Below are 23,377 nucleotides of genomic sequence, written 5' to 3' on the forward strand. Positions count from 1 at the left end.
TAAGATCACTGTTAAATTTCAGTATCCCTTGCCATTGTTATCTGACTTGTTTGCTCGGATTAAGGGGGCTAGTTGGTTCACTAAGATAGATCTTCGTGGTGCGTATAATCTGGTGAGAATCAGGCAAGGAGATGAATGGAAAACTGCATTCAATACGCCCGAGGGTCATTTTGAGTATCTAGTGATGCCGTTCGGACTTGCCAATGCTCCATCTGTGTTTCAGTCTTTTATGCATGACATCTTCCGTGAGTATCTGGATAAATTCCTGATTGTTTACTTGGATGACATTTTGATCTTCTCAGATGATTGGGAGTCTCATGTGAAGCAGGTCAGAATGGTTTTTCAGGTCCTGCGTGCTAACTCTTTGTTTGTGAAGGGATCAAAGTGTCTCTTCGGTGTGCAGAAAGTTTCATTTTTGGGGTTCATCTTTACCCCTTCTACTATCGAGATGGATCCAGTTAAGGTCCAAGCCATCCAGGATTGGATTCAGCCGACATCTCTGAAAAGTCTGCAAAAGTTCCTGGGCTTTGCTAATTTTTATCGTCGCTTCATCTGTAATTTTTCTAGCATTGCCAAACCATTGACCGATTTGACCAAGAAGGGTGCTGATTTGGTTAATTGGTCTTCTGCTGCTGTGGAAGCTTTTCAGGAGTTGAAGCGTCGTTTTTGTTCTGCCCCTGTGTTGTGTCAGCCAGATGTTTCTCTTCCGTTCCAGGTTGATGCTTCTGAGATTGGAGCAGGGGCGGTTTTGTCACAGAGAGGTTCTGATTGCTCAGTGATGAAACCATGTGCTTTCTTTTCCAGGAAGTTTTCGCCCGCTGAGCGTAATTATGATGTGGGCAATCGAGAGTTGCTGGCCATGAAGTGGGCATTCGAGGAGTGGCGTCATTGGCTTGAAGGAGCTAAGCATCGCGTGGTGGTATTGACTGATCATAAGAACTTGACTTATCTCGAGTCTGCCAAGCGCTTGAATCCTAGACAGGCCCGTTGGTCGTTATTTTTTGCCCGCTTCGACTTTGTGATTTCGTACCTTCCGGGCTCTAAAAATGTGAAGGCGGATGCTCTGTCTAGGAGTTTTGTGCCCGACTCTCCGGGTTTATCTGAGCCAGCGGGTATCCTCAAGGAAGGAGTCATTGTGTCTGCCATCTCCCCTGATTTGCGGCGGGTGCTGCAAAAATTTCAGGCGAATAAACCTGATCGTTGTCCAGCAGAGAAACTGTTCGTCCCTGATAGGTGGACTAATAAACTTATCTCTGAACTTCATTGTTCGGTGTTGGCTGGTCATCCTGGAATCTTTGGTACCAGAGAGTTAGTGGCTAGATCCTTCTGGTGGCCATCTCTGTCACGGGATGTACGTACTTTTGTGCAGTCCTGTGGGATTTGTGCTAGGGCTAAGCCCTGCTGTTCTCGTGCCAGTGGGTTGCTTTTGCCCTTGCCGGTCCCAAAGAGGCCTTGGACACATATTTCGATGGATTTCATTTCTGACCTTCCCGTTTCTCAAAAGATGTCAGTCATTTGGGTGGTCTGTGATCGCTTTTCTAAAATGGTCCATCTGGTGCCCTTGGCTAAATTGCCTTCCTCCTCTGATTTGGTACCTTTGTTCTTTCAGCATGTGGTTCGGTTGCATGGCATTCCTGAGAATATTGTTTCTGACAGAGGTTCCCAGTTTGTTTCAAGGTTTTGGCGAGCCTTTTGTGGTAGGATGGGCATTGACCTATCCTTTTCCTCGGCTTTCCATCCTCAGACTAATGGCCAGACCGAACGAACCAATCAGACCTTGGAAACATATCTGAGATGTTTTGTTTCTGCAGACCAGGATGATTGGGTGTCCTTTTTGCCGTTGGCTGAGTTCGCCCTTAATAATCGGGCCAGCTCGGCTACCTTGGTTTCTCCATTTTTTTGCAATTCTGGGTTCCATCCTCGTTTCTCTTCAGGACAGGTTGAGTCTTCGGACTGTCCTGGTGTGGATTCTGTGGAGGATAGGTTGCAGCAGATCTGGACTCAGGTAGTGGACAATTTGATCTTGTCCCAGGAGAAAGCTCAACTTTTCGCTAATCGCAGACGCCATGTGGGTCCCCGACTTCGTGTTGGGGATCTGGTTTGGTTATCTTCTCGTCATATTCCTATGAAGGTTTCCTCTCCTAAATTTAAACCTCGTTTTATTGGTCCGTATAGGATTTCTGAGGTTCTCAATCCTGTGTCTTTTCGTTTGACCCTCCCAGACTCCTTTTCCATACATAATGTATTCCATAGGTCGTTGTTGCGGAGATACGTGGCACCTATGGTTCCATCTGTTGAGCCTCCTGCCCCGGTTTTGGTGGAGGGGGAATTGGAGTATATTGTGGAGAAGATTTTGGATTCTCGTGTTTCTAGACGGAAACTCCAGTATCTGGTTAAATGGAAGGGTTATGCTCAGGAAGATAATTCCTGGGTTTTTGCCTCTGATGTTCATTCTTCCGATCTTGTTCGTGCCTTTCATGCGGCTCATCCTGGTCGGCCTGGGGGCTCTGGTGAGGGTTCGGTGACCCCTCCTCAAGGGGGGGTACTGTTGTGAATTCTGTGGCTGAATTCACTCCTGTGGTCACAAGTGGTACTGCAGCTTCTGAGCTTCCTCCCTCAGGTGTTCTGGTGAGCTCGTTAACTGCTTCATTACTTAACTCCGCCTGATGCTGCTATCCTTGCTCCTTGTCAATGTTTCAGTGTTGGATCTGAGCTTCTCCTGATTGTTCCTGTGACCTGCTGCTCTGTATAGCTAAGTGCTTTTTGTTTTTTTGTTGCTTTTTTTCTGTCCAGCTTGTCTTTTGTTTTGCTGGAAGCTCTGAGACGCAAAGGGTGTACCGCCGTGCCGTTAGTTCGGCACGGTGGGTTTTTTTTGCCCCCTTTGCGTGGTTTTGCTTTAGGGTTTTTTGTAGACTGCAAAGTTCGCTTTACTGTCCTCGCTCTGTCCTAGAATATCGGGCCCCACTTTGTTGAATCTATTTCATCCCTACGTTTTGTCTTTTCATCTTACTCACAGTCATTATATGTGGGGGGCTGCCTTTTCCTTTGGGGAATTTCTCTGGGGCAAGTCAGGCCTATTTTTCTATCTTCAGGCTAGCTAGTTTCTTAGGCTGTGCCGAGTTGCCTAGGTAGTTGTTAGGCGCAATCCACAGCCGCTTTTAGTTGTGTTTAGGATAGGATCAGGTGTGCAGTCTACAGAGTTTCCACGTCTCAGAGCTCGTTCTTGTATTTTTGGGTATTTGTCAGATCACTGTGTGCGCTCTGATCGCTAAGCACACTGTGTTTCTGGATTGCCTTCATAACACCTGTCATTAGCAAACATAACAGTCAATGCCTCGTCCACTCATTCTAAGATCTGTGGGCTGTTCACTGATCTCCCCAAGAATTTGCCTCCAAACCTTACTGTAAATGAAAGGGGCGTTACCAGTGTGAGACATGTAATGACTGACAGTCTGCTCTCCTGATCTACAGGTCTCACGCTGGTAATGCAAATAAGCTCTGGCGGCGAATTATCAGCGAGATCTTTGAACGACCCATAGATCTTAACAGCTCATTTACATATAACAAAAATTTGGATTCGTGTGGAATAAGATGTCAGATTGCAGATCTCAAGGTATCATTTTATTCAGGGCCGTATTTAGAGTTTCTGCTGCCCTAGGCACTTTTAGTGCTGCCTCCCCAATTGGTGAGTATGACACTATCGGCAGTGACTTTGGCAAGAATCGCTGATGTGAAAGTCGCCTTTTGCAGCAGATCCGGGAGTGTTTTCTGCATGTGCCGCATAACAGATCAATTATGGCAACACTGCGTTTGGCCTCATTCATTCCCTATGGGATTTGCGGCACTTGCCATGATCTGGCAAATGCGGCACCATACCTCCCAACTTTTGAAGGAGGTATAAAGTTTGCGGTGTGCGTAGTGCGCCGCGGCAAATGTTAGGCCACGCCTCTGACCACACCCATTTCACAACTAGTCACACCCATATCCACGTCCCAACCACACCCACTGATCATAGTTTTATATACAATAATTATAAACAAAAAAAAATATGGCCACACAGTGCTCCATACTGTATAATGGCCACACATGATGCTCCATACTGTATAATGGCCACACATGATGCTCCATACTGTATAAGGGCCACACATGATGCTCCATACTGTATAACGGCCACACATGATGCTCCATACTGTATAACGGCCACACATGATGCTCCATACTGTATAATGGCCACACATGATGCTCAATACTGTATAATGGCCACACATGATGCTCCATAGTGTATAATGGCCACACATGATGCTCCATAATGTATAATGGCCACACATGATGCTCCATAATGTATAATGGCCACACAGTGCTCCATACTGTATAATGGCCACACAGTGCTCCATACTGTATAATGGCCACACATGATGCTCCATACTGTATAATGGCCACACATGATGCTCCATACTGTATAACGGCCACACATGATGCTCCATACTGTATAACGGCCACACATGATGCTCCATACTGTATAATGGCCATTGGCCACACATGATGCTCCATACTGTATAACGGCCACACATGATGCTCAATACTGTATAATGACCCCCCTCCTGTATGCATGGCTCATATTCCCCCCTCTACGTGTGGCTCATGTCCCCCTCCCTGTATGCAGGGGTGGCTCTGGCTCTTCTCCCACATGATACCCCCCCTGTACGCGTGGCTCATCGCCGGCTCCCATCTTGCATGGCTCGTCATCTCTCCCCCCTGGCCAGCCGCCCCCAGGCTCCATGCATGGCTCATCTTCATCTGCTCCCCGCCGCTCCTATCTTGTATGGCTCAGCTGCTCCCCGTCCACAGTCCTCCTTCATCCTCCCCCCGCCGTCCTCCCACCCTGACTGTCACATCATACTCACCTTTGTCCTTTTCCACACCACACGGAACGGAAGCCTCTCCACCTCTGTCCCGGTGCAGCACCCTCATCCTGTGAGAGCGGTCAGGTGGTACCGCTCATTAGGGTCATGAATATGCGCATATTCATGACCTTAATGAGCGGTACCACCTGACCGCTCACACAGGACGGGCTGCAGTCGGCCGACGCTGAGACCAGACCAGGCATCGCTGGAGCTAGCTAGGTATGTATGATGACTCACTCATGACTCATGCACTGTATGATGTCGGGGCAAGGGTGGGCGGGGGAATTAAGGTGACCCCGCCGGACTTTATATATATATATATAAAAAAAAAAAACCTTGCTCTGGTGCCGCCCCCCGCATTGTCCCCGCCCTAGGCACGTGCCCTCGAGTGCCTAGTGGCAAATACGGCCCTGATTTTATTCAACTTTTTTTAGACGGCTTAGGAAGGTTGATCCTACTGACCGATCCCCTTTAATATCTTTTGCACCATAAAATTGAAGATTGTAAGCCTGCGAGCAGGGCCATCATTCCTCTTGTTATCTGTTGTTTATGTGATTGTCATTCTGTAATGTCTTTTATTGTCTGTACAAGTCACCTCTAAAATGTAAAGTGCTACAGAATATGTTGGCGCTATAGAAATAAAATTATATTAATTTTTTTTTCACCTATATTAACTACTGAATAGACCTTGACACCTTGCATTTGTCATTTTGAGTACCTTTATTCTAGTAGTTTGACCGTTGTTGAACTTTTTGTATTTCCTTCTCGGATAGACACAAAAAACTAGGTGGTCCCAGTTGTTTGCAGACCATCTTCTCACAAAAAGCAGACTATATATATGTGTCGTGTTTTATCCTTTGAAAAACAAAACAAAAACCTTTTAGTTGTTTTTTATTAAAGTGTGTGAAATGTGAACTTATGAATGAAGCCTTAATTTCCACGAGCAATGAAAGAAACGGCATTTCCATGTCATTTTTGTACCAACTTCCTGGAAGGGCTGCAGCCATTGTTGGCCAGTCTCCTACTGCATGTTATGGGATCAAACGTGAAAATAATCCGCTGGAGATCGAGTAGCTCATTAATGCACTTACTGGAAAAGGATTGTGCCGTGTATGTGATCATTTTCTATCAGCCGTGACAGGTTGGAAGGAAGCGTTTATCAATCGGACCTTTCCCAGCATGTGATGGTTAAATTGGTTGCTTGCCACACGGCTTATTTCTTGGATCAAGAGGCTAAATATAATTTCTCATCAGCATTTTGACCTTATGAATAAGTGAAGTCTGCAGTCAGGATGGCAGGGAGGTAATAGGTTCAAGAAACTGAACAAGTGCATCTGTCAAAATAATACTCGTCTTCTGTTTGCTGCTGATGCTTTACTGTATTGCAATAGGCAGGAGTCACAGGCGTATTTTACCCTTACAATATAGGAATGTGTATTGTCGAATATTCTACACTTCCTTAAAGGGGTTGTCCAGGATTAAGATCCTTAGGATATGTCATCAATACCATATGGATGAGCAATAGATGCCCACGCACCCCGCTGATCTGCAGGTACCTGGAGCCAAGGTGTATGGAGCCAGATAATCGCAGCACTGCACAATGTGTAGTGGCCAATAATCTTGGGTACTGCAGCCTAGCTCCTTAAAAAGTGAACGTGATCTGAGCTGTGGTACCGGAGACCGCCACTACAAAGTGTACGGTTCTATGGTGTCTGTAGTGCTGAAAACTGTCCAGTTGCATGCAGAGCGTGGAGCATGTCAAACACACACATCTTATTATATTGATGACCTATTTTAGCTCTGGATAATCCATATAAATATCATACTTATTTATAGAAAAAAATTAAATTATATCCTGCTTAAAGGAATTGTTCAATCGCTCAAAAATGTGTTTGAAGTGCTATATAATTGCACTTACTAGTATACGGTATGGGTCAGACATCCCACTTTTCCCAAATTTGAACAGTGCCACTTCTGTGTCCCCTCCTCCTCGATGTTGGTACACTGTCATCATTCTTCCTGTACACGGTTTTCCCATGTAATTCTTAACATCTTACCATTGCTTCTGCAGTGCACGGTCTTCAAGACAAGTCTATGAAATGTCTGGTGCAGGACGCAGATCAAGAGACGATGTTCCAGCCTGAACGAGGGAAGAAATGTGAATTTCTGGAACTCATAAGTTCTCAGAACATTTAACGGCACTTTTCCGGCAAACGGGAAGTCATGGTTTGACTAACAATTGTGTAAAAAAGATAATTGATTGTTCCTCTGTAAAAAGGAAATAATAAAAAACAGATATGGTTAATCAATGAATTAGCCGACTACAGACAATCTGTACAGCACTGCACAGAGGCCTTCCGGCTCCCTAGTACGGAGTTGCATAGACTCCATGAACTGTTGCTGTACAGGCTTTGTTCAGACAAGCTTATGCTAAATAGTGCATTTTTAATCCAAAAAATACAGATACTTTTTCATCCACATTGTCCTTATGTAATCTGTATAACCATTTTTTTTCTTCATGTTTTTTTTTTTTTATAGACGCATGATTCCCAGTGTTCAGTTTTTACATGAACAATAAGCCAAAAAATACATTTTTCTATTACGATTAAAAAAAACTGCATGTGCGTATGTATTTACTAAAGCAGTTCTTAAAGATTTTTTTTCCCAGAGCCTCACCACTGGACAGTGCCAAGTTAATACCAACTAGCTCTTGTCCCATAGTGACCTATGCCGTCATGGGGAGGTGGGAATTTAGCAAGGTCTGTATTCTGATGTAAAAAATAAAATAAAAAAAGTTTCAAATTTTGGCACACTATTTTGTTAGGCGTTTTGTACTTCTCCCGTCACATTTTAGAAGCACATCCCCGAGCTTAATAGTCATTTGTTTGGGCAAAGTTTAAGCAGGAGGTGGGGCAAAAAACTCTATGTAAGTGCAAATCTACTCTAGCTCATAGCTTGAACACATTTTATTTTCTTGTGCATGGTAATGCAAAGATGAGGCATCCACCTCAATAAATTTGGTACACCTACTCCAGGGAAATGCTGTTTAAAACTGAGATATAAGGAGTTTATGATTTGGGCTATTTTCTTAAGTCATGTGGCAAGGCCCTTTAAAAGGAATCTGTCAGCAGGTTTTTGCTAAGTAATAGGACAGCAGCATGATGTAGGGGCAGAGAGCCTGATTCCAGCGATGCGTCACTTAGTTTACTGGGTGCAGCACTTGTGATAAAATCAGTTTAATCTGCTACAGATCTAGCAGAGCTCTCTGAATGTTGAGCCCTGTATATCCCCGCCCACACCACTGATTAACAGCTGAAGGTGTACACTGTATATTGACAGAAAGCTGCTAATTAGTGAGGGTGTGGCTTGACCAGGAGGCACAAGACACCTAGTCCTGAAGTGTTAATCTCCTGCTGATAAAACACAGATTGTACTGAAATAACAAGTGCCACGTCACTGGAATCAGGGTCTCTGCCCCCACATCATGCTCTCAGATTACATAGCAAAAACCTGCACACAGAATCTCTCTGATTGGTCAATATTGACTATAAGGGCAGCTGCAGACGTTTTTTCTTCGTCCAGCAAAGTGAATGAGAATCCTGAAGTCTCATGCACACGTTGCTTATCTTTAACTTGCAATTTTGGTGCAGATTTCACTCACACTAATGCTTTTTTCACAGTTCCGTCTTCTGCTGTGCGTCGTTGTGCAGTGAAATGACGTATCGACAGACGTCACGAAAATAGTGAAAACCGTGTGTGACACATCGAGAGACTTTTTCCCGGATTTGAAACTCCTTCCAGGCATGCTCAGAGGGGGGAAAAACGTGATACGTCGCTGGATTCCTGTGTGTGACGGTCAGCGACGAATCCTGCGTCCATAGGCTTCCATTATAGCCGACGACGGGCAGCGCAGGATGCGTCGGTGACCGATTTTCCGACGTGCACAAAAAAAGTTCCTCTGAACGTTTTCTCTCCACGAAGGACCGCTATTCTCCGACGGATCCAGTGCACGACAGATGAAACGGATGGCCATCCGTCACAATCCGTCGCTAATACAAGTCTATGGGAAAATGCAGGATCCTGCATTCTCAAAAAAATCGATGGATTGTGACGGAAGCTGAAAGACGGAAGTGTGAAAGAGGCCTAACAAGTGGGGAAAAATCTGCACCACAGGTGCATGTAAAAAAAAAGTGCCTTTTTCCTTTCAAGAGAAGCAGAAACTTTTGCACCAAATACTTAACGTGTGCACATACCCTTAGGATTGCTACTTCTAATAGGTAGCTTTAGAGGTCCAGTCCTCTTATCTGAAGATGTTGTTTGCACATACAGATCCAGTCTTCAGTGTCTCCAGGGCTGGAACTGCTCCTCACAAGCAGTCATAGTGCACACAGTAACATCCCAACTCTCTGCCCAACTTACCTTTCCTCCCTTGGGTCTCAGCCCAGCACAGCCACTAAAAGTTTACAAAGCTGGTGATTTCCGGCTCCATGTACTGTGAATTTCCAGAGACCGCGGCTTATTGGCATTAGCGGTTTCTGGAGGAGGAGTTGTAGGACTCCCAAAGACCTGATATTGATGACCGACCTAAGGATGGGCAATCAATATCTGTGTCCTGGAAAACTCCTCTAAGGGTGGCACAGCAGTTTTGGAAAAACATGAAAAGTTATTAGTAAAATAGCTTTTTCATTAATGGATTTAAACCTTTTGTTAGAAAAATATGCATTTCTATGTATTAGTGTGTCTGATTCATCATTTGCATTTTCTTTTTTTTACTTGTAGTATTTGACTTTTTTGGTGCCAGAATCTTCGAAAATGCTCAAGTTTCATAAATGTTATAATAAAAAAATGCTCTGTCTGTGAAAGGCTTTGTCTGGGTGTGTCAGAGACTGCAGACAGTCGCACTGTATCTGGCTGCAGAAGGTCTCGGCGGTTGACCTTACAGACAAGTGGCCACCTCCCCCGGCTTTAATGGTGTCACCTGGATCTGTGTATTTATAACTCCCCAACTTCCTGTTTGGAGTTGCAGCTGTTATTTTCTATTTTCACTTCCCTGTTGTGTCCTCCTTGGTGTTGCTGGAGGATGTCTGTGTTTCTCTGAGTCTTCTCAAGCTAAGTGCTCCCTTGTTTTATGTATCCTAGCTGTCTTTAATGGTAGTGAGGATTGACTAGCGCTCATCCTGTCCTTCTCGATGCAGGACTTATTGCCAAAGTCAGGCAGAGATTAGGTGTCCAGCTCGGCGATAGGTGCGAAACCTATATAGGGACGCTAGGACAGTGTGACGGTAGATCTGTCTAGGAGTTTCCACTCCCCCTTCCTTAGTGTTTGGCTCCCCTTCCCGTAGTGTTGCACTTATTCTGTCCTACACGGTGTGTGATATACAGAAGCACATAAAATCTTTCTAGGGGGCTGCCTTACATTTACTCAACAATATTGTGACTTTTTTTTTTTTAAAACAACAACTAACAATTGATGAATCGGCCACAAACATCTCAAAAGCAAAGACAAACTCCATCATTGGAGTCATAATATAAAAAAGGTGAAAAAAAAGTTGACAAAAAGGCACAAATTAAAACAATTTGGAGCAAATCAACAGATATAAGACCCAAATGCAATAATGAATGGGGCGCAGTGGCTTTCCGACAATGATACAATGCAGAAATAACCCCACAGATAGCTATTAAAGAAGGGTGGGATTAGGCGTAACAACAGGGCCATGACTAGGAAGAGCGTTCAGCATATTTATTAATGTGTTACAAAGCAGTTGTGTTTGGAACAGTTACTTCAGTTTTGTTTAACAATACTAACTTCAGATAAAACATTTATCGACGTTGTCTTTACCCATCAAAATCTACACACAAATATAAAATTTTTAACACCACAGTTTTAACGGACTAGCAAGGAATTCAATGTCTTAAAACAAACTCAAATCAGGTTCTTTTTTTTTTTTTTTCCTTTTTCGATTAAAGGGAGTAATAACCTCGAGAGGGAAATTTAGGGAAAGAAAAAACAGGCACTAGTTTGATACACGTGGTAACGGAGCGGAACTGTACAGAGAAAGCACTCGGCATACATTTAATTAACAGTCCTTGTATATTTGGTCATAGGATGTTCACTACGGATTCTTGAAGCAAAAAAAAAGTCTGTTTTGTACGGCTGTTAACGGAAGCAGTGAAGAACGGATTCCCTGTGTCAACGTGGGCTGGAAGCCACCTAAAAAGGATCTATTTTGCTACTTCTCAGTTGTCTTTTCTAACACTTAAGTCAGACATCACTTAGGTCAATGTAAATATATTGATTTCACGGATATGAACTTGGATCTCATGGGAAGTCTAAGTTACGTTTAGCAGAAAGAAAGAAATTGGATGGGTTATCCGATCCTTCAGGGAAGACAGAAAATAATCTGGTGAAGACAAGGGCACATAGCATATTAGTGAACATACAATTGTATATTTGACATTTGAAAGTTTAGCGCTTCCTTCACGGAACTGATGGAAGCAGGAAATCGATCGCCCTCCTTTACCTCCATTTACATGGTGCAATCACCGACACTGTAGATGATCAAGTGATCGTTTGTTGGCTCATAGTTTATTACTGTCGGCAGCACATCCCGCTGCACAATAGGTGTGTGACTGGAGGACAGGATGGATGGAAGCTGAAATCAAAAGTGGCTTCCATTATGGTAAAGCCCACCATTATATTACATCCGAATGACTGCCATGCAGTGTTACATTTCCCCTGCAGTGAATAAAAAAACATTTAAAGAGTAAATAAACTTTGACTTTTTATATGTATATTTAGTAATATAATTATATATATATATATATATATATATATATATACACACACACTTTTTAGTCCCTTTATTTGCCTACAGATCATTAGAGACCAGGTCCTGTGACCCCCAGAGATTGTTTAAGGACCTCAGAGAAGTTTGCAGATCTGGAGACAGGAGTGTACGGCTCCGGACTGACCAAGCGCACAGGGTGGAGTACACATGCAGCAGAAAATTATGGGCTCCAGAGACCCCCAACAATTGTTAAAAAAATCTCTAAAAAGCACAAAGCTCTGGATACAGGTGCACACAGCTTCTGCCCGGAACTAGCGTACAGCTCCCACCCAGACCCAGCGGAATACTGGTGCTCGGTGTGGAATACGGACGTAATAGAAAGTTCCTGGCTTTCTATTGAAACCACTTCTTTGATAAGCTGCATACTTGTGAGCTGTCTTTTGAGCAGTCAATGGGGGTCTCAGGAACTGAACTCCCCCCTCCCACTGATCTTGCAGGCAATTAAAAATACACAAGAAATAAGTCAAAAGTTTAGCTACTCTATAAACCAAGAGCCACACAAAAAAACATCAAGGAAACTTCAGCTACATAACACGTTTATAATGCTCTTTCAATATTTCAAGTCTTAAAATAAGAACGCTCCAGCCATGGGTCTGGGAGCGCGTCCCTTACCACCGTTAGTGGAAGCATAGATACATCCCCTTCTCAAAGTGCCTCTATATCACAAATGTCACGTTATTTTCAACTGAGAAGTGTTAAAACATATAATGGAAAGTCATGTTCCTTTCATGTCCTGCTTCCAATTAACACAGCAAATAAAATAAAGTTTTCCTGAAATATCTACTTATAGCGAGAGAGCGATATAGTTTATATAAATCCAGAAGGATTGTGGAGTTGATGGATTTGCTTTTGACATACAGGCAGACTGACGGGTGGTTGTCGTTATATTTCCCTTCATTTATCCTACAAATTCCAGACATATCACAAGTAGCTTGTAACATATCAGCAAAAGCAGAGAAAAAAACAGTGCACAAAACGGAAAAGAAAAATGTTGAAATGATAAAGCAGCTATGAAAGCATTTTTTCATTTTAATGGTGCAAGGACTAAAAAAAACTAAAGAAAATGGGAACATGCACATGATTCAGTCATTCCAAAACGATGAAAAGTTTAATATAATGTACACAGTAATATATATATATAATTGTCAGGAGGCAGATTTGGGGATCTGTACAGTGGAGGGATATTAGACTATGGCATGCTCCAACACAGAACGTCACATATTTTTCCATTGGAGTATTACCAGTATTGATAGGTTTCACCTGCCTGACATTAGATAAAATAGCTCAAAACAAAATCAGATTAGCATTTTTCTAACGGTATTGTAGTATTCAAGTGTGACTGTAAGACCCTTTTTTTCTTATCTCAAGCAAATGTCTCCTGTAATTTATGAATGAAAATACGATGATTCCTGTGAAAGGCAGCAAACTAAAGTGCATCTAAACAACGCGAGGACGTAAAACACTCACACTTCCTAATGTAACACGATGCGATAGCGGGCAGTGATTGTGAACGCAATGGCGTCTAAGCTTGGGCCAAGGTCGGAGTGCTTACATTGGGATCTATGGTGGAATACCCTCGGCAAATGGCGATTACAGAGAAGCTCTGAAATGTTTCTGCAATAGGAAATAACAGGATTTTACTTTTCAAAAAGGTAGAAATAAATGTAATCATTAGGCACAAAAAAAAGTCGAGCAGCTCGGCTGAACAGTAATGTGAAAAATAAAATATGGCCGCAACATACAGGTGATGTCACATCTAATCTTGTTCTACCTCCATCCAGACGGCACAGCCTTCATCACACTGGTGTCATGGGTGCAGAACATAGATCCCTTTTGCAGCACAACCGACTAATCCAATATAAGGGTTTGTTTTGGGGGTATTTTGCTTTAGCATGCAGAACAGGGCAACAGACTACACTATTTTCCATGTTAGGAGTAACAGAAAACTGATGGCAATATGATCGAAGTGAAAAATGCTGATCTATCCCACCCTGCCATACGTGCCAGCCCACTGGTTACTGAAGAGTACAGCAATTCTCAATACCTGCAAAAGGCACATACCTACTGATAAGAAACCGAAAGGCCGCAAAGCCCCTGTACTCCAGGAAACAGTCCTGGTTATTATTAGTTAGAGGCTATTGAACGGTGAACCGTCGGACCACTTAGATCCATTATTGTCAAGCTTCCAAAGGAGTTCCTAAACTATTGAAAAGGTTGTGTGACTAAAGAAGGGAAAACGTCACCATTTAGCTTACATCATGCCAATAAAATTACAATTATATTGCTTTTCAAAAGTGCATAGATCAAAGTATGAGACTCACCAGCTGGTCTCAACACGAGAGCCTGGTCACTGAGATTCTTGAAGGAGGCTGGCTCAGTTTATAAGCTAAGCCAGGTCCCTTTTCTGTTTAATGCTCCCTTCAAGCACCTCACTGACACACAGATGGGAAGAACCACGGTCCTGGTCTGTAACGTCACCGTAAGGGATTGCTCATTTGAACGTATAGCTGCGGACCATACATGGCCCCATTATAGACAGTGCGCATAATTTTCCACCTTGATCAATGGTCTTCATGGAGAAGAAAAAGAAAAAAACAAAATGTAGCATGCACTACATTTATGCATTTTCCGAACCAGAATAATGTATACAGGCAGCTCCAGCAGCCGTCCACAACACAGCCGAGGACAGGGAGCCTATTAGTATACATGAATGGCCAGATAAACAATAGGGCTGTCTAAAGCCGGTACCATCCATCCGTGGTTTTCAGTCTGTGCTTGGACTCCCCACAGATCTGCTGGGAGAATCATAGGCATATATGAAGCTGATGAGTTCACATCACCCATGGCCAGTCCAAGAAAAGGCCTTACAGAAAGGAAGCGACATCTCCGTAATAGGCTGCTGGAATGGAAATACAACCTATGCACTTTTGAAAATTAAATGATTTTATTTATTTTTTACATTTACCCTAAAAATAGTTTTTTCTTTAGCCGTCCAATATCTTCTTGCTACGGATGACCCAATTTGAAACCAAGACCATACAAGGGCCCTAAATGACGCGTTACTGATATGCGTCATTAAATATCATAAAAAGTAATTGAACGGGTCCCAGTAGTAAGCAGACGGCTTGTGCTTCAGTCTGTATTCTCAGTTTACTCATTAATTACTTTCCACAATAAACTTCAGTCTACTAGAATTCTTTTGTGAAGAACTATGCCAATCTACCAAAATATTACATGACTCACAGACCCAGAGGAAGGGCTCGCTCCCACTTGCAATTAAATCGGATGAATGCAATCAGATTAAAAATTGGATTGCATTTGTGCCAATTTGATCCTATGATTCAATGGTTTTTTCCTTGCTCTGAACGAATTGCGTTCGGAAGGGGGAAAAAAAAAGCAGCATGCTGCGATCGCATGCTAAATTCGGATCACACGCATCCATATTAGTCTATGAGTGTGTGTGAAACATCGCACTGCACTCAGATATCACCAGAGTGCAGCGCGATTCCCGCAAATGCCATCAGCAGAGGAGATGGAGAAATTACTTTCTCCATCTCCTCCGCAGCAGAGCACTGACACTCAGCTCAAACTAGTAGCAGAGCAAGAGCCGAGTATCATTATTATGTCACACCGGATGCTCTGGCATAGGATGTGATGTGCTAGTGTGTCTCCGGCCTAAAGGTGCATATATACATATACATATATATATACATATATATATATATATATATATATATATATATATCAATTTTGATTTTATGCAATCTAGTCATGTGTCTATCTATTATTGCAAAAAATATATGGAAATTGAAAAATAAGCTGTTTCTAAATGATCTTGCAAATCGTCTCAGTGCGGTCTAGGCAGATGTACAAACCACAAGTCTTTTCTTGTACATCTTCATACTTCCCCAAAAAGTGCAGTGTAAATCCACGCTGCTTTGCCTACTACTTCCTGAAACACAAGATTCAGATTTAAACTTCTACATTATCTTTTCTTAGAAATAACCAATAGTTTGTTCCATTTAGGCAATTAATAAAAAAAGAAGTGGAAGTTTCACCGGAACAAGCCATGTGGAAATGACAACATGACAGGGGCTCCCGATGTTGTAAGTGTTCTGTACAATGACACGATCGATGCTCATATAGAGAGCTGTCACATTAGCTGTTTATTAATATTCCCCCTAGCGGAAGACGTAGTATCACACAAATATATCCAGATTGTTATCCTGGGGAGGAAGTGGAAAAAATAAGACATGAAATTGTGTGTAATAGTTTATAAGTTGCGGATGCTACCAATGCGCAGACAGGTCCTGTCACGCGGTGCGCAGTACAAGGCCCATAAGAGAGCACATAGGTGTTACAAAGGTACTGACTACATGCAGTTCACTAGTGCATGCCGTTATTACATAGGGGATCAGACCGGATGATGAACAGCTAAACATCTATAGACAATAAATCATAGAAACTGAAAATCAAGACAAAACTGTAAAGGAAGTCACTGAAAAGGGTATCCTCCAGTTTGAAAGTTGTCCATTGGATTGGGAATACATTTCCAATCGTTGGGGGTCTGGCTGCTGCGGACCCCAGTGATCCAGAGAACCGTTCAATCATGCGTACTGTCTCTCCATTCATTCTAATGGGAGTGTCGAAGAGCAGGCAAGAGCAGAGTTCAGCAATCTCCGGCGGTCCCATAAAGAATGAATGGAAAGGCAGTGTGCACGATCAACCTTATTCTCCATTCAGCCGGGGCTCAAGAGTCCCAGTCTTTTGGGGGCAACGGTGACCACCAGCAAACAGGAACTTATCCCCTATCTACATGATGGGGGATAACTTTCAAAATTGAGAATATTCCATTATGTCTGCTGTTCATGTGCTTGTCTTAAAAGCACCAGGACAGAAAACGGATTTAGATGCAATGGCCGCATATAGTAAGATGTGATCTGACAAGATGCACAATATCATAATAAGCTGCCTAGCCCCCACATGTGTGGAGAGACATCTGCAGATGTAAGGAGCTGGTCGCCATCTATGGCTGCTTTGGTGAAATGTAAGGATTGACGCAGTATAATGATGTCACACATGTGGATGTGATTGGGACAGTCGAAAAAAAAATTAGGAATAATGATGAATTTAGAAGGGAGGAAATGAGCTCACAAATAATTTTCTACCATTCTTAACTTCTATTCAAAATTAAAAGAAATGGATAAAAATAATAATAATAATAGGGTAAATGCAGATGCCGTCGGATCGTAAGTTATTGGAAGGAACATTAGAAATGCGTAAACTACTTTATATATGATGAGTAACTAAATGTGGTGAGTGGTCCTTATGGAAGCTGTGGAGAGTTCTGTGGTCCGCATTCATGTATTTATTGTCCCTGGTAAATATAAATGACTCTCATTTAATGCCTCTCACAGAATGTTGACCCTATTGACACTGTGTAATACACAAATATGTATATATTTAGATATACAGGCATTCATCAGTTCTGCAGGCTCCGAGGGGGGCAATCTGAGATTGGTAGCACAAGCATGAAATGAATGATCAAAGCAAAGCCAAAGTTGGTTTGTGTATTTCGGTAAGCAGGCATTTACACACACGATATCAGAGTATGGATGCAAAATCTTTCCTAGGATGACAATATTCTCAACACAACTAAAGTGCTCTTTATGAATAGGCATCTGGGAAAGGGCACTTGATTTTTTTTTTCCAAAAATAAAGTGCACATCTCCTGTTAAACATAATTTAAAAAAAAAATCAATGTCCTCAAATATCACGGTTACATAGCGGTCATCTGTGTTCTTTCAATCAGGCAGCCAATGAAAGCAAAACAAAAACAAAAAATCTCAAAACCATGATGATGCTGTGCTCATTCCAGTGCTAGAAAAAGTCTCTGAATGTCAGATATGTGGTGGTATCGGGAAAACACGGAACCTGCTTTTCTAGTTGGCGAATTTCCCGCTTCTTGGATAATGTAGTGCTGAAAGACAATGTGAACGGTCTCTCACCTGACTACAATCCTAGGTCATTCCTGCAAAGGTTTGTATAACAGACGTGATTCCTCGCAGTCACCGAAGACAACCACGCCGCCTCCCTTTAACATTTATCATGCCGAGATTCTGTAATGATCCGGTATACACAAGGTGCTCATCGCGTGACGCACGAACGCAAGGACTTTCTCTGTAAACAATGGGGTTCTTCATTTCAAAGCAGACGTAAGGTGCAGGTTTAAAAGGACTTCCAAGCTTCGCCATGCCATCGTCATGATCATGTAATGACTGTATTATTAGACTCTCAATTAGATTATATACATACTTTTTTTTTTCCTTTATATAATGCTAATATCCTGACAACGCATGAAGAAAAAACACGGTCCTCCCATTAACACACACACAATGGTGTTTACCAATACATAGAATTCCTGTAAATCGAAATGCCGATATGATTGTAATATATATATATATATATATATATATATATATATATATATATATATATATATATATATCAGTATTTCCTAGGAGTTAAACATGTTTCTAACCAGAAATCCGCGCAAACTGACAGTGGCCTTACAAATATTTAAAAATTTGTGACATTTTCATAAAACAAAAGCTAGCATAAAAGAGTCATTCACTCAGTTACCGCCTGTGCTTCTCACATACATCCACAAACATTTGGGTGTCACTTAAAGGGAACCTGTCAGCAGGTGTTTGCTCTGTAATCGGACAGCAGCATGGGGCAGAGACCCCGATTCCAGCGATGTGTCACTTGCTGGTCTGCAAGGTGTCGATATGATACAATTCCTGCTTTCTCTGAAACACATATGGTATGAGCTGTGTATAAGGCTATGTGCACACGTAGGAAAAGAGGTGCAGAATTTTCTGCATAAAATCCGCATCTCCTGGCAGAATCCACAGCTGTGGATTTGCTGCTGTTTTTATGCCGTTTTTGTGCGGAATTGATGCGGATTTTATGCAGATTTTACCACTGCGGATTTCTATTAATGGAGGGGTGCAGAAACGCTGCAGAACTGACTGAACAAATGAAGTGACATGCACTTCTTTGAAATCTGCAGCGTTTCTGGGTGGATTTTTCTGCACCATGTGCACAGCTTTATTTTTTTCACATTGATTTACATTGTACTGTAAATCACAGTGCAGTTCTGCGTTTCTGCTGCAGAAAAAAACGCTGCAGATCTGCACTAAATCTGCATCGTGTGCACATAGCCTAACTCGGCACATACCACTGATTGACAGAAAGCTGCCAATCACTGGTGACGGTGGGGTTGGACCAGGAGCCACAAGGCACCTAGTCCTGTACTGGTAATCATCTCTTGCTGATATAAGTGTTTTATCATTGAAACAGCAACACGCAGACCAATAAGTAACATCGCTGGAATCCGGGTCTCATGTTGCGCTCAGATTACATAGCAAAAACCTGTTGTCCGATTCCCTTTAAGCAACTACTGCTGTTCTAAGCTTTTTTTTCCAGGTGGAGTGGGAATATGGAGTGAATGTATCCTAGGCAAACAGAAATTTGTTTCTAATAGGAAGTCCTTATGAAACTGCAGAAGAAAAAAAAAAAGAAACACAACAAATGTCACAAAAACTACCACTTAGGCTACGTTCACGTGTTGCGTTTTTTATGCAAATTAAAAACTGCTTTTACAGTACTAGTAAAGTCTATGACATATCAAAAATCTCATGCACACACATTGGGTTTTTTCCTGACTGAACTGGAAAACTGCTCCGTTTTTTTTAAGAAGCAGCATGTCAGTTTCAGAGTTTTTGCAGCGGTTTTTGCACACATAGGAAGCAATGGGTCAAGGCAACAAAGCAGCAAAAACCGTTCCCAGTTTTAGCAGCGTTTCTTCACCCATAGGAAGCCATTAGTGCAAAAATGCAGTAAAAAAAAAAAAAAAGGCAGGAAACACGGAGCAAAACATGCTTTTCGTAAGCAGCTTCTTTCCTGCCAATAGAGCAGGTTTTACCTGGAGAAAAAAAAAAAACAGCAAAAACGCAACGAGTGAACATAGCCTTAGAGTTTTGCAGCTTCATGTAACAGAAAAACAAATGTAAGTGTATTTACATAAAACGTCCTAAAATGAAAAATAAAAACCCCAGATTCGCGCCTTCATGCACATCGACTCTGGTATGGATTGTACGGGTGAGAAGAACTGTGCAATACTGATTATTACTAGAGAGAAGTAGCCTCTTCTGTTACATTAACTGGAAGAACATTTCATGTTATTCTCCCCCATCCTATCTGCACATACAGATGGGCGTACGTCTACAGATACGGCGGCACGTGTCGGTGTATACTGTCGCATCCTCTTCATATGATCACTGCCAATAGTGTAGCTTATTGCAGAGCTGCATCTGTAGCGAGCATTCATCTAGGGAATGAGAAATCAGGTTTTTCAATAATAAGATACCCAGAGGAATTCTCGTTTAGTTCAACATGGCCAGTTATGTAACCAATAGTGCTAAAAAGGACTACGTATATACATGAACCGCTGTGGGATAAAACCAGCCGTCACAATGAACTTAAAAAGGAAGTGATTACTTCATTAATGACTAGGTAAAATAATGTTTTACATGTTGCCGTCTCAGTGCATGGGAAATGATTCGTTTGGCAATACTGTGGTCTGTGTATAAGTTGATCACGGACTGAGTTACCATGTAAGATATTGAGACGTTGATTTGCAACACGGTGAGCCCCCACTAGAGATGGCCCAGTGTGCTAAACAGGAGCAAAGCTTAAGTTGGCATTCCTAAAAAGGTTAGAGGAGACAGCCCACCTTGGTCAGTAGTATGATGCAGAGAAAGCCATGATCAAAAGGAGCCTATTTAGTATAAAAAAAAGTGCAAAGCTGCTTCTGGCTCTGTTAAAAGTCTTCACCCCTGACTGACTGTGCTCGTCGGTATTAAAAAGATCCACATTCGACATTTACTCCCACCCCGAAGCTACGAAACTCCAAGCTACAGGAGGAAAAAAAATAGACTTTTCTTTACTTCATTTATAGGGAAGCTTTGTCAGAGCCCTACCAACAAGGAGAAAAGACAACAGCTGCCTTTATATATATATATATATTTTTTTTTATAACTGTTTTTTTTGTTAATCTTCTTAAAGTCAGCTAACTCTCTCCGTCACTGGTGTTCTTGTATCGACCGCTTCCTCCCTGGTCGGCCTTTGTACAGATGAAGAAACAATGTCTTTTCGCTCGCCTTCCCCTCGGTTTTTGCACTTTTCTGCAGGCTGAGTCTTAGGTGGCTCCTGAGCACATCCGTCATTTTCTGGGATTTTCTCATCTTTGCAGATTTTGACACTTAAGTCCTGAGGCTCGGGGGCACTTATGCTGTCTTTTGAAGTCTCTGGCTCTGGGTTGGTAGTGGATGCTTTTGATTCGGAGTGGTGGTGGTGATGGTGATGATGATGGTGATGGTGCAGTTGTTCCTTTTTCGGTAAGATGATTCTGCTTTTAGGACTACTCTCTTTGCTCTTGCTTTCGGGGCTTTTTGCAGGCTTCTGTATATTAACACTTTTTTCTAGAACAGTGGAAGGATATTCAGGGGTCTCTGTGTCTATAACATCTATACTCACAGTTTCCCGTGTCTTGCGTTTCTTTATAGGTAATACGGTCTCTAAAAGTGGCCTGATGGAAGACTCTTTGATTGCTTTCTTCTTCGCTGCCTCTGCTGCCGCTGCGGCGGCGGCAGCTGCTGCAGCGGCAATGACACTGCCTGGCTTACGGCCCCGTTTTTTCGGAGCGGCTGCTGGGTCAGTATCTAATTTTCTTTTACGGCCTGGACGTTTGATGACCAGTACTTGCTCGGATGTTGTTGCATCTGATTCTTCCTTATTTTCTGAAAAAGGCATCTTCACTAAAAGCTTTCCTGGAGTCTTTTCTACGACCCGTTTAACTTGGACCCCCTCTAATTTCACAACTGGCTTAGCTTTCACACTTCCTTTGGGTCTTCCTCTTCCTCTACCTGTTCCAACAAGCTTAGGAGCTTTGGGTTTCTTCGGTTGCTTTTGCTCCCTCCGAGACGGACTGCCTCTCCCAGTTACCGTGAAGTCAAAATCATTTGGATCAAGGGTTGTGTCTCCTACCTTTTCGAAGTATGCTATAAGCTCAACTTTAGATCGAAAAGCTTTACCAGTTGGGCTAGTAAAAAAAAGGGAAGATAAAAAAAAAGATACATAAACAAAATGAATGTACATATGTTACAGTACTATTAGATCTAGCCTGACATTGAAAACATGAAAGTTTAGACAACTTCTAACCTCTGTAGGAGGAAAGCTGAAGGTTTTTAATACATTGAATAAAAGTTATACTATGTTTGGCCGTGCATATTAGATATCTTTTCCAACCCCTCCATGTACATGACTACTTGTATGCATATTCTCTGTATGGGAAAGGAGAAAAAAAAATTGTAAGAGAGAAGACAAGGATTAAGCATATTGAAATTTAACAGCTCAATCCTTCTCTCCTCTGATATTTCCATTAAGGAATAAGGTTGACAGCCCACATACACAATATATGGTCAGTCAACATTACACAGTATTGGGACTACTTAACACGGCCTTACTGTAAACACTGCAATGGTTATTGGCTTTCAGACCACAAGGCATGAGTTACATAGCTGACAATGCAATTTAGACTTGGTGACACACGGTGGTAAAATGGAAAGCACAGACAGTGGTTTTCAGGTCAGTCAGAGAAAATGACATTTAAATGTCTGGTGCAGGGCTTAACACTCATGGCTTCAGGATCGATGTTTTATCGCTGGGGTGCCAACTTCTCTCTGAGCGCTGCATTCTCTTTTTCCTAAATACCAACAGAATGGCTTGTGTATATGTACTGCATTCAAGTGAATGGGATGATCCACTTATACAGACGATTAGCTGTGCCTGTGCTCAGAGACGGAGTCTCAAAGATCAAACATCAATGGCCTATGCCGAGGACATCAAATGCAGCACAACAGTCCTGTATTAGCACTTTGTACCTGAAAAGCTTTACATGTCACTTTTAAAGCTATGGCTATTCGGCAGTATGTGCTCCTATGTTATGGGTATGCAGCAGTGGTGAAGGCATAAAGCAACAGAAAAGCTAACAAAACGGAAACTAGTGGTAATGGGAGACCAGGGGCGTGATGTTCTGTTTGCCGTTCTTGAGATTAATACATACACACTTTGCAACAGGCTGAAATTGAAACTTGAATTGTTAGACTATATCTTAAAGCTTATTTTTAATCTAGCCACATGCAAGTTAGGAAAGCTCCTTTTTTGCTAGTATGGTTTCGGTTCTCCGTGTATATACACAAATTTCATGCTATGTGATGGCCCGGGCACCTATATTATTATTATTATTTATTGTTATAGCGCCATTTATTCCATGGCGCTTTACATGTGAGGAGGGGTATACATACTAAAAACAAGTACAATAATCAAACAATACAAGTCATAACTGGTACAGGAGGAGTGAGGACCCTGCCCACGAGGGCTCACAATCTCCAAGGGATGGGTGAATACAGTAGGTGAGGATAGAGCTGGTCATGCAGCGGTTTGGTCGATCGGTGTTTACTGCAGGTTGTAGGCTTGTCGGAAGAGGTGGGTCTTCAG

The 23,377-nt window shown here is 42.3% G+C and overlaps 1 protein-coding gene across 1 annotated transcript in view; it reads right to left on the bottom strand.

The window, feature by feature from the left end:
- Positions 1–18,233: 18,233 nt before the first annotated feature.
- Positions 18,234–23,377, bottom strand: part of MECP2 (methyl-CpG binding protein 2) — an 82,133-nt gene continuing 76,989 nt past the window's right edge. The window contains exon 3 of the mRNA XM_069748404.1: positions 18,234–21,920. Within this exon, the coding sequence (XP_069604505.1) occupies positions 20,885–21,920 (1,036 nt within the window). The 3' untranslated portion in view covers positions 18,234–20,884. The remainder of the gene's footprint in view (positions 21,921–23,377) is intronic.

This window comes from Ranitomeya imitator, chromosome 2 (assembly GCF_032444005.1).
Source record: "Ranitomeya imitator isolate aRanImi1 chromosome 2, aRanImi1.pri, whole genome shotgun sequence".
NCBI lineage: Eukaryota > Metazoa > Chordata > Amphibia > Anura > Dendrobatidae > Ranitomeya > Ranitomeya imitator.